A 12009-nucleotide genomic window follows, 5' to 3' on the forward strand; every position below is an offset into this window, starting at 1 on the left:
TACATATGCGTGCCTTCTAGAGGTGTGTAAGACACTGCCTACTGAAAGGAGGCGCACGCTGTCTTCTACTGTGGTCCCTGATACCGAGGGCACCTAAACAGGGCCTTTGTAATATCAAATGCATCAGTAAGTGATAATCTAGCATCTCTTTTAAAATCCTGCAGCAGAAATTAAAGCACACCTAAATAATTGGGAAGACATCTCATGTTTATGGATTAGAAGGCTTAAGATTGTTAAAATGGCAATAGTGCCGAAAGCAATCTCCAGATTCAATACAATTCCTATTAAAACTCCAACAGCCTTTCTTGTAGAAATGGAAAAGCTGATCCTCAAATTCACACAGAATTGCAACAGGCCCCAAATAGCCAAACAATATTGAAAAACAACAACAAAGTTGAGGACTCACATTCTCTGATCTTAAAACTTACTATGAAGCTACAGTGATCAAAATAGTTGTGATACCACCATAGGACAGACACACAGATCCGTGGAATAGAACAGACAGTCCAGAAATAAACCCATACATCTATGGCCAACCGATTTTTTACAAAAGTGCCAAGTATTCAGTGGGGGACAACAAATGGTGCTAGGGCAACTAGATATCTATATGCAGACAATGAAGTTGCACGCACGTCCCCCTGCCCCACCTCACGTCATATACCAAAATTAACTCAATGACCCAAATGTAAAAGCTAAAACTACAAAACTCCTAGAAGAAAACACAGGAGTAAATCTTCATGATCCGGGATTTGCCAACAGATTCTTAAATGTGATACCAAAACACAAGCAACACAAGAAAAAACACAGTAGAACTCACCAAAATTAAAAACTTACTACATCCAAGGGCATTATGAAGAAATGAAAAGACAACTTATAAAATGGGAGAAAATATCTGCAAAGCATTTATCTGGTAAGAGTTTAATATCCAGAACATACAAAGAACTCTTACAATTCAAGAACAAACAACCCAATTCAAAAATGGGCACAGGTCTTGAATAAACACTGCTCAAAAAAATGATACACAGGGCTTCCCTGGTGGCGCAGTGGTTGAGAGTCCGCCTGCCGATGCAGGGGACGCGGGTTCGTGCCTCGGTTCAGGAAGGTCCCACATGCCGTGGAGCGGCTGGGCCCGTGAGCCATGGCCGCTAAGCCTGTGCGTCCGGAGCCTGTGCTCCGCAATGGGAGAGGCCACAACAGTGAGAGGCCTGCGTACCGCAAAAAAAAAAAAAAAAAAAAAAAAGATACACAAATGGCCAACAAGCACATGCTAAGATGCTCATCCCCATTAGTCGTCAGGGAAATGCAAGTCAAAACCACAAGATATCGCTTCACATTCACTAGGATGGCTAGAATTTAAAAAGGACAGACAGTTATCACGTGCTGAGGAGGATGTGGAGAAACTGGAACCCTCCTCATACACTGCTAATGGGAATGTAAAATGGTACAGCTGCTATGGGAAACAGTTTTGGTGGTTCCTCAAAAAGTTAAACATAGCATTCACCTTATGACCCAGCAATTCTATTCCTAGTTATACATATACCCAAGAGAAATAAAACGTATGTCCCCACAAAAACTTGTACACAACTGTTTACAGCACCATTATTCATAATGGCCAAAATGCAGAAACAATCCAACTGTCCATCAACAAATTAATGGGTAGACATTTTTTCATATCTATACAATGGACAATTCAGCCATAAAAAGAAATGAAGTACTGATACATGCTACAACGTGGATGAACCTAAAAAACATGTTAAGCGAAAGAAGCCAGACACAATTATATGAAATATCCAGCACTGGCAAATCCATGGGGATAGAAAGCAGGCTGGCAGTTGCAAGGGGCTGGGAGGAGGGGGCGCATAGGGAATGACTCGTTAATGGGTACAGGGTTTTCTTTTGGTATGACGGAATGTGAAATGTTTTGGAACTTGATATAGGTGGTGGTTGCATAATACTATGAATGTACTGAACGCCACTGAAATGCATACACTTTTTTTTTTTTTTTTTTTTGTGGTACGTGGGCCTCTCACTGTTGTGGCCTCTCCCGTTGCGGAGCACAGGCTCGGACGCGCAGGCCCAGCGGCCATGGCTCACGGGCCTAGCCACTCCGCGGCATGTGAGATCTTCCTGGACCGGGGCACGAACCCGTATTCCCTGCATCGGCAGGCGGACTCTCAACCACTGCGCCACCAGGGAAGCCCATGAAATGCATACACTTTAAAATGGTTATTACTTTTATGTTCTATACATTTCACCTCAATTAAAAAAAAAATCTGCAGATAGGAACACATCTCCCCAGAGCTCTTCCCTGTGTGGCATATAGTCTGTGTGTGTACCAAGTGGCATGTATATCACAGAACTGTCTCCTTTCAGTTCTAGAGCACTACTAGTCAAACACCACGATGTAAAAGAAACCAACTGATGTTTTAAGGTGGTAAAATTTTGGGTACCTTCCCCCTTTTGATTTTTTTTCTTCAATGCTTGTACAAATAGATTTCCTTCTCTCTCTCTGCTTTTCACATGCCCTGATCAGTCAGATGGAACATACCACATCATACTTTCTCCAAACAAGATGGGAACTTTGTCTGTCCTACTCTATGGCTTGTAAGCTTCTAGCAGTCACTTGGGGTAATGGTCACCTCTGTCACCCAGAAACAAACCTTCCTTTTGTTCCAAGAACTAAAGTTTAGAGGCTTTTCTGGTACCTTTGGCCTTTTCCTTTTTGAATTCACCTTCTTCTGTATCCTCCACATTCCTTATCCTCACTTCGGGGCTGCTGTTTGTGCTTCCTTCTACATGCCTTCTTTCCCATTTCTGTGTTTCCTCATGTTCATGACAAATATTAAGCAACTCTCCTTCTAACCCTGCCTGGAGTTTAAGGCCAATGTCTACCATAACACCCAAAAGGAAAAGCAGAAATAAAAGAAAAGGTAAAAAAAAAATCATCTCAAAATGAATCATGATTCTACTTCAAGGAAAAAAAAAGAAAAGCAACACAAAGGAGGAAACCCCCAGTTTCCATCAAATACTCACCTTTCTTTACTGATATATTCTTTACAACCAAGAATTAATTTTTTAATTCAACCTAGAAAATCCTCTTCTTTATGAAGTAAGGTTTCATCAGGTGATGAATTTCACTCACAGAACAAATATTTACTGAGGAGCAATTATGTTCCTGACACTGTAAGAGCAGCCAAAGAGCACATACTCGAATGAACTTTGGAAGACCTGCTGAAGGCAGTATGTTGTTCAAAAACTGCCCGTGCATTTTATAAATCTCTTAAATTTTAAATAAACTTCGGATCAAATTAATGTTAAACATTAACATATTCATTTTTCCTTGGTCTACTTTAACTTAGACACAGTGAGTTAGGACAGTCCCCTTACTTAGAACATGTCTCACATTCTACTTTAACTCCTTTTTCGCTGTTTTTCTCACACTAGAGTGGAAGCTCACTGACGGGAGAGCGTACATCATGCTCCTCTCCGATTACCTCCTGCCTGGCATGGGCTTTGTTGACTTCATGGCTGAGTAAGCAGTCCTTGAAAGAGTATGGAGCCTAATTCCCACAGGAGGGCTCCGGCACCCCGCTCCCATACCTTCTGTCTTTGCCTCCTTTCATAAATCTGTCTGCTCCAGCCTGGCTGTTCTCCATTTATAAATATATTTCCCTTCTTCAACTGCTACTTCCTTTTAAGAAAAGGCTTTAGTGCCTGCGAGGAAGTTTGGACTTAACCTTAAACCACAATCACAATTGCCAGTTGTCTCCTTGATCTATATTATATACAATCCCTCAGTTTGGTTTTATGTTCACCGATGCTGTTTACTCAAGAATATGATTTCCTTGAGGGCAGAAACACAATCTCTCTGTGAGCCATAACTCTGTCTTCTACATCCCAGGGTCTGAATCATCCTAGGCTCTGAATCATTATATTCCCTATCCCAAACTTTAGAAGCCACTGAGAAATCTAACATAAAATTCTCAAGTGAAAGAATAAAAAGGTATGATTATTACGTAAGGAAGATATAAACTTGAAGGAAAAAAAAACCTTACGTGTTAACAAATTAGAACTTTGGGAAGAAAAGACCCTCAAGCAAATAATTACATTTCTAGAGTTCTAAGAATTCCATATTCTACACCGACAGCAATGAAAAGATTAAAAAATAAAAGCAGGGCTTCCCTGGTGGCGCAGTGGTTGAGAGTCCGCCTGCCGATGCAGGGGATACGGGTTCGTGCCCCGGTCCGGGAAGATCCCACATGTTGCGGAGCGGCTGGGCCCATGAGCCATGGCCGCTGAGCCTGCGCGCCCGGAGCCTGTGCTCCGCAATGGGAGAGGCCACAACAGTGAGAGGCCCGCGTACCGCAAAAACAAAACAAAACAAAACAAAAGAAAAAAATAAAAGCAGACTTCATCATGTGGCAGTTTTAAAACAAGTATTGGCAGTATTAAAAAAAAAAAAAGTTGAAAAGGTAGGTAACTTTATTTACTGTCCTCATCAATAAGAGACTTTGGAAGATTTATAAGAATTCATAGTAATAATGCATCTTTCAAGTGGCACATACTTAGCAAGTTTTATCATCACTGTAAGGATATAATGGAATTAAGACCAGTCTATTATGGGATATGAGAGAAAAATCTCAGATTCTAGGGAGCAAACCGTTCATATTTTTAGCAAACATGGATAAAGAAAGAACTAAAACCATCTTTCAACATCTTATGTTATACCTAGTAGTTTGTTTTTTTAAATGTAGCAAATTTAGCTCCACTTTTATGATGAATAGTTTTGCTCATGTGGCTGAGAGACATGGTTTGGAATAAGAACTGGCAGTTCAGAATCTGTACTTTCCAGTGGTGGGACATACCCATTCTGATTCTTAAAGCAATGGAATTCCAATGCCCAGATGAGTAAAGAAATTTGGGCTGGAAAGCAACAAAACACACTCAAATCTCTGATCCATCTCTCTGCCTTAATGACCTCTTGTGGCATCTAGCAAACCACTGGTTCTACAGAAACCAGAATGATCCCCCAAGAAATATAGGGAGGAAGTGCAACTATGAGGAAGGGAGACGTACAAAGAGTTAATTCACGCTACCAACCCAATCTCCTTCTCAAAGACTCTGTCCTCTATGGTAGCGTGCCATGTTCCACCCAACAGCAGCTGCTCATGATAATCAATGTCTGACAGATCAGAGAAAGCCCTTAATGTGTTGCCAAGGGGCAGTTCAACAGATGGCATGGTGACTTACAACCAGAATCATTAATTACACTCTCTTATTAGTCCCAGGGCACAGTGCTGAAAATGCTTCCTCAGTGAAAGATGAGCATTTCAGATAAATGACCGTCTGGTACTGCCTGTCAAACTCCCTTTAGGATTTCTGGTCAGTGTTGATTTCTAAATCTAAGCCATACTATTTTTATAGCCGTTTCCCATCTTCCACTTTCAAGCTGGCTAGGAATATGAAATTTCCACCACTACTACCCATCACAGCTCCTGTAGTCATTGCAGGTAACATGGTAAAGAGCGTCCATCCTTCATTTCCCCACACAAGTCAGGTGACTGTGTTGAAAGGCAAACACAACCATGTCAGCCACAGGGCTAGCTCACTTTTCCCTCCCTCTGTGCCAGAGAATGTGTTTCTTTGAGTACAGGGCTGGGGGAGGGGGACCATCCCCTCCCTCCCCAATCTACTCTGTTTCTTGTAGTAAGCGACTGATTCTCCAACTCAAAACTGTCTTCCCTTCCCAAACCACTGGCTGCAACTCTTCTCCACGTCTCTTTGAGAAAAAGAAGGGCAGACACTCCTGAAAAGGAAGCGTAGCAGCTGGAAGCAAGCAAAAGTTCCCAAATGTCCACACTGCCGGTTCAGTTATCTCAAAGGACTGAGGATAAGCCACCACGTATTTAATTAAGAAGCCAGACAAACGCAAACTAGAGAAACTAGTTCTGAAGGCCCTCTCCAAGGGCACTCAGACAATGTCAGCTCAGGGTAGAAATTAGTTCCTTCTCAACAGTACGAGAACTGGGCTCCATAAACATCACTATGTTTACGTGGAATTTTAGAACAGACTGCAGACAGAGCTTAGAGGCACACTACTTATTGGCCTCAGCAAGGATACAAGTTGGAAATAAATCTCAGTATAACCCAAAAGAAAGAAAATTTCAAGCATTTCCCAAATATTACCAAACAAACATTCTTTGGTTTTGCTGAATGCCTATTCTTCCTGTACCTCAATATACGTTTTGGGCTTTTTTTGGCTGCATTGGATCTTTGTTGCTGAGTACGGGCTTTCTCTAGTTATGGCGAGCGGGGGCTACTCTTCGTTGCGGTGCGTGGGCTTCTCATTGCGGTGGCTTCCCTTGTTGCGGAGCACCTGCTCTTAGGTGCGCAAGCTTCGGTAGTTGCGGCTCGTGGGCTCTAGAGTACAGGCTCAGAAGCCCTTCAATAAATTCTGATAGACCTGACAAACTGAGTGGCAAATTCTAACTCACTCAAAACTATAATCGAGGGGCTTCCCTGGTGGCGCAGTGGTTAAGAATCCGCCTGCCACTGCAGGGGACACGGATTCAATCCCTGGTCTGGGAAGATCCCACATGCCATGGAGCAACTAAGCCCACGCACCACAACTACTGAGCCTGCGCTCTAGAGCCCGCGAGCCACAACTACTGAGCCCGCGTGCCTAAAGCCTGTGCTCCGCAGCAAGAGAAGCCACCGCGATGAGAAGCCCACGCACTACAATGAAGAGTGGCCCCCGCTCGCCGCCAACTAGAGAAAGCCAGCGCGCAGCAATGAAGATGCAACACAGCCAAAAATAAATTAATTAATTAATTTTTTAAAAAATCTGATGGATGTTCTCATCTCATGAATTTTTTTAAAAAGAAAAAAAAACGTGTTATTTAAGGCATAATAAAAACCTTCTAATGTGGGTTGCAGGAAGGGAAACTTGGGAAGTTTGGGTCTGCCTTGCAATGTACTCACTTCTAGTTTTTTCTCCTTTTCTGACAAAACATCTTTCTGGTTCTGGGTGTACTCCACCAACATCCGAGCCAGCTGGCGTCGGTCTTCCAGTTCTGCCGCCAGGCGCCCGTTATATTCGGCTAGTAACAGACATGCTTCATCTACTGTTTTTGAAAGACGTTCAGCTGCCTCTTTGTCTAAGTACAAATGAGACCAAAAAAAAAGAGAGACAATATACAATGACACAGGCATAACTGCAAACATTTCTGGGGGAGGTTAGTCTCTCTCCTAACATTCAAGTCCAAGAACAGGCCAGAACCTGTAGACAAACAATGGACTGGCTGACAGAGAAATCCAAAGGTACTCACTTCTGTCAACAAGACGGGACATTTCTGAATTACCTGAAGTGAGGCAATTGTACAAAGAGGGGAATCTGGTAAATGATTTCTAAATGCTTCTACCAAAAAATGAATAAATATAAATAAATAAATATCTATAGCGACAAAAGCTCTACAAATAAACAGAAAGAGATATTTAAGGTCATTTGTGAAACAATATTTCCCTGCCTCTGAGAATTTCAAAGGTGCTTTCATTCATATTATTTCATTAAATATTCTTTGCATATCCCTCTGAAATACAAAAGCAAGCACTCATTTCTTGGGTGTGGAAACTAAGACTTAACAAAAGTGACAGGTTCAGTAGCAGGTTCTTTGCTGAGGAGCTGAGACTCAAAACCACATCTATAAAATGGACCTATAGGATTCTACTTTTTAAACTATGTAAGCCTTAAACCTCTTCTATTTAACAAAATATAGGGTCTGATAAGAAGCTTTCAAATGCGACCCACGCTGAGAAATACTTTATATAAATACACAAAAATAAAAGAAACAGAAGTTTCATAAAACAATACTTTCCTTAGTATGTGCAGGGTGTTCTATCTTCTAACCCATAAAAAAAAAAAAAAATGTTGGTCATTATCTACCAGACTGATTTCAGGTCCAATTAATGGGTTGCAACTCATTGTTTGGGGAAAAAACTGTGCGGAAGAATCAAAGAAAGGGTAGCCTTGGGAAGAAGGGGTGAACAAGGCTCAACATTAGGAGATAAGAAAAGACAAAGGACTATTTGTATTTCAAAGAAGTGATGTAATTAATTACGTGGTTATGGTGAGATTAAAATTTTTAAGCAGGTATACCTCATTTTAAAAAGGCCTTAAAGGATCGAGAGAGATCGGTGCTTTGAAACAAAGCACTAGAGACTCCAGTAGTTCCATGGGACAAACTCAAAGTGAGTTACACAGTGATACAGATCCAGTGCTTCCTATGAATACAGGTCGACAAGATGAGAGACCTCAGCACTGTCATACGTTAACCGGGATTTAAGAATTCCAACACAGTTTCTCTGGCAAACAGTCTGCCTGACTTTTAGATGCCTTCTCTACGTGAATACTGGAAGATGGACTGTTGAGGGATTCCAAATTAGGCCTGATGTCAAAGATCAGGTACTTCTATGCTCCTTGGGGGCAGGGAAACAACAGGATGTTCTTGGTGGAGGAGCACTGAGCCAAAGAGAACACAAAGGAAAGAGACATCGTCAGCCGTGGAGGGTGGAGCAGACGGGACACTTACTCTTCTAGACTGGCAGTGCGGCCTGGGACTGAGCTGCTGGGGCGGGTGGGCTGCTTTAGCTTTGTCACTGCTTAGCTATTGTTTGTAATGGTTAATTCATTAAAATGTGTAAGTGCCTGTGGCAGAAAATGGCAAGGAAAACACTAATTTTTGAGATTAAAATAAATAAACAAAACCAATTTTTTTACACTCCAAGAAGTGTACAAAGGAAATAATTCATTCACACAAATAATTACAAACCAGAAAAAGCTGCAATAGTTTTATGAGCTATAGAAGAATATGCAGCCAAAACGTAGCAGCGAGATGCTCACTTCGAAGAACTTACCTGTGGCTGTCCTCACATGCTCTGTCTACCCTCCCAGCCACACAGACGAGGGCTGTGTCCTCTTTTGGCCAGCCCTTCACTTGTGCGTGGGCATCCCACCCCCTCCTGCTTACTCCAAGACTCAAGTTTCTGGGTCTGTCCCCTGCGTTTCCCCATGCCTCATCAACTTCTCTCCCTCCAGAAGCACCCCACCAGCACACACACACGCTGCTCTATCTTCTGTGTGTCACTCTCTAGCTATTGCTCCACATCCCTGATCCTCTTAAAGCAGAACTTCTCAAGAGAGCTGTCTATCCTCCTGGTACCCACCTCCTCCCCTACTGCTGTCACTAAACTCACTCCAATCAAATTTTACACTCCAAATCTTCCAATTAGCCTCACGAACATGTGGGCTCCTATTGTGTGTCCAACACTGTTCTAGGCTCTGAGTCAAAAGGTAACACAAAGGACAAAAACTCTCTGCCTGCAAGTTTACAATCTCAGGGAGGAAGAGAAATAAGTAATACACTATATTTTAGTTATTTACCAGCTGAAGATAAGAACTCTACAGAAAAATAAGGCAAAGGAGGAAAAATGGGGCATTCAGAGGGAGGAAGGCAATTTTAAATAAGGTAGCCAGGGACTTCCCTGGTGGCGCAGTGGTTAAGAATCCGCCTGCCACGTGGGTTCGTGCCCCGGTCCAGAAAGATCCCACATGCTGCGGAGCGGCTGGGCCCGTGAGCCATGGCCGCTGAGCCTCTGTGTCTGGAGCCTGTGCTCCGCGGCGGGAGAGGCCCCAACGGTGAGAGGCCCACGTACCACACACACACACACACAAAAAGAATCCGCCTGCCAATGCAGGGGACACAGGTTCGACCCCTGGTCCGGGACGATCCCACATGCCACGGAGCAACTAAGCCCGGGCACGGCAACTACTGAGCCTGAGCTCTAGAGCCTGTGAGCCACAACTACTGAAGCCCGTACACTGCAACTACTGAACCCACCCACTGCAACTACTGAAGCCCGTGTGCTCTAGGGCTCACGTGCCACAACTACTGAGCCCGCATGCTGCAACTACTGAAGACCGCGCGCCTAGAGCCTGAGCTCCGCAACAAGAGAAGCCACCGCAACAGAAGCCCGCACACTACAACGAAGAGTAGCCCCCACTTGCTGCAACTAGAGAAAGCCTGTGCACAGCAACAAAGACCCAATGCAGCCAAAGGGAAAAAAAAGAAAAAAGGTAGCCAGGGTAGGCTTCACTGAGGTGATACAGAAACCAAGGGCTGGAGGTAGTGAGAGAACAAGCCATGTGACTATCTGGGGAAGATCATTCCAGGTAGAGGAAACAGCCAAGTACAAAGGCCTTTGGAGGGGAAAGTGCCTAGCAAGGAACCCATATGACTAGAGTGTTCTGAGCAGAGGGGGGACACGATCCAACTTCCATTTTAGCAGATCACTCTGGTTACTATGGTGATGACAGAAAGATGACTGGGGGACAAGCAGGCAGCAGGGAGAGCAGATAGGAGGGTACTGTGATAGTTCAAGTGAAGGTGGTGACTCACACCAGGTGGCAGCAGCGGAGATGGTAACAAGGTGCCAGATACAAGTTGTAGCCCAGATCAACAGGAATTATGAGGGGGTCATCTACTGAGATGGAAAAGACCGTGAGAGAAATTTTGGAGGGAAGATGAGAAGTTTGGTTTCAGACAGGTCAAATCTGAAATGTCTTTCGAGCTATCCAAATAGTAACACTGAGCAGGAGGCTGGATATATGGGTCTCAAGTTCAAGGGACAGGTCAACACTAGAAATATAAATTAGGGGATCATTAGCATAAAAATTGTTATTTAAAGTCACCGAACAGAATGAGAGGAACTGTCAGTGAAACTAACTAGGAAAGAGGGCTAATTACTCAAAATTAAGAGGTGAAGGAGAAGGGAAGAAACCAGCAAAGGAGACTGAAAAGACACAATCAGAGAGAGGGGAGGAATGCTAGGAGAATATGCAGTCCCAGCTTCCTCCTGCTGCTCTAACATATCACCACAAACCTGGTGGCTTAAAACAACATAAATGGATTGTCTTAATATTCATTATCATGGCCCCTTCCTCCATCTTCAAAATGCATCTCTCTAACTTCTGCTTCCACAGTCACAGCTCCTCTGACTCTTGCCCTCCTACCTCCCTCTTATAAGGACCGGGCCCACTTGACTAAGCCAGGATAATCTCTCCACCTCAAGATCCTTAACTCAGTCACATCCACAAAGTCCCTTTTCCTATATAAGATAATATATTCACAGGTTCTGAGGATTAGGACATGGACATTTTGGCGGATCATTATTCTGTCTACCATACCAAGTGAGAAAGTATTTTCAGGAAGAAGAAATGATCAACTGGGCCAAATGTTACTGAGATCAAGTTAAGATTGGGCAAAAAATTCACCACTGAATTTCAGCAATATGGAAGTCACCAGCAACACTAATAAGAGCAGAGTCAGTGATGTGGAACCAAAAGAAAACGGGCAGGCGGGCCGGGTACGGGGCACGGATGGAGACAGATGAGCGCTGGCGATCTATATTAGAATGTTTTGCTATAAAGAACAGAGAAATGAGATGGTAGCTGGAGGAAGATATGGGTCAAGAAAAAAATTTTTCCCAAATGGGGAAAAAAATACACGTTTTTATGCTATGGAGAATGATCCAGTAAAGGGGAAAAAAAAACTGGAGATGCAGGAGAAAAGGGGAGAATTGTTGGAGCAGTGTTCTTGAGTAGGTGAGAAGGAATAGGTCTAACAGGCAGAGGGGCTGCTTTAGAAAACAGCATGCTCATCCACAGAAATAGGAAGAGAAGTGAGCCAGTGTTTATTTGTTTTGCCCAGCCACATTTAGTTGTGAACGGTGACCGCCAGGAGCTGGGGTGGGGGAAATGAGTTGTTATTTAATGGTATAGAGCTTCAGTTCTGCAAGATGAAGAGAGTTCTTGAAATTGGTTGCACAACGTGAATGTACTTAACACTTCTGAGTGGCACACTTAAGAATGGTTAAGACGGTGAATTTTGTTAGATGTAGTTCACCATAATTAAAAATCAAAATAAATAAATAATTTTTAAAAGCCATATAAAT

General features: G+C 43.1%; 1 protein-coding gene across 17 annotated transcripts in view; it reads right to left on the reverse strand.

The window, feature by feature from the left end:
- RPRD1B (regulation of nuclear pre-mRNA domain containing 1B) overlaps nt 1–12009 on the reverse strand; it is a 77015-nt gene that overhangs the window by 39008 nt on the left and 25998 nt on the right. For all 17 annotated transcript variants that reach the window (XR_009535267.1, XR_009535257.1, XR_009535256.1 and 14 more), the window contains one exon: nt 6982–7157. Coding sequence is in view for 2 of the 17 variants with exons in the window: in XM_060123026.1 (XP_059979009.1) it covers nt 6982–7157 (176 nt within the window). In the remaining 15 variants the exon portion in view is untranslated. The remainder of the gene's footprint in view (nt 1–6981; nt 7158–12009) is intronic.

Source organism: Lagenorhynchus albirostris, chromosome 15 (assembly GCF_949774975.1).
Source record: "Lagenorhynchus albirostris chromosome 15, mLagAlb1.1, whole genome shotgun sequence".
In the NCBI taxonomy this organism is placed as follows: domain Eukaryota; kingdom Metazoa; phylum Chordata; class Mammalia; order Artiodactyla; family Delphinidae; genus Lagenorhynchus; species Lagenorhynchus albirostris.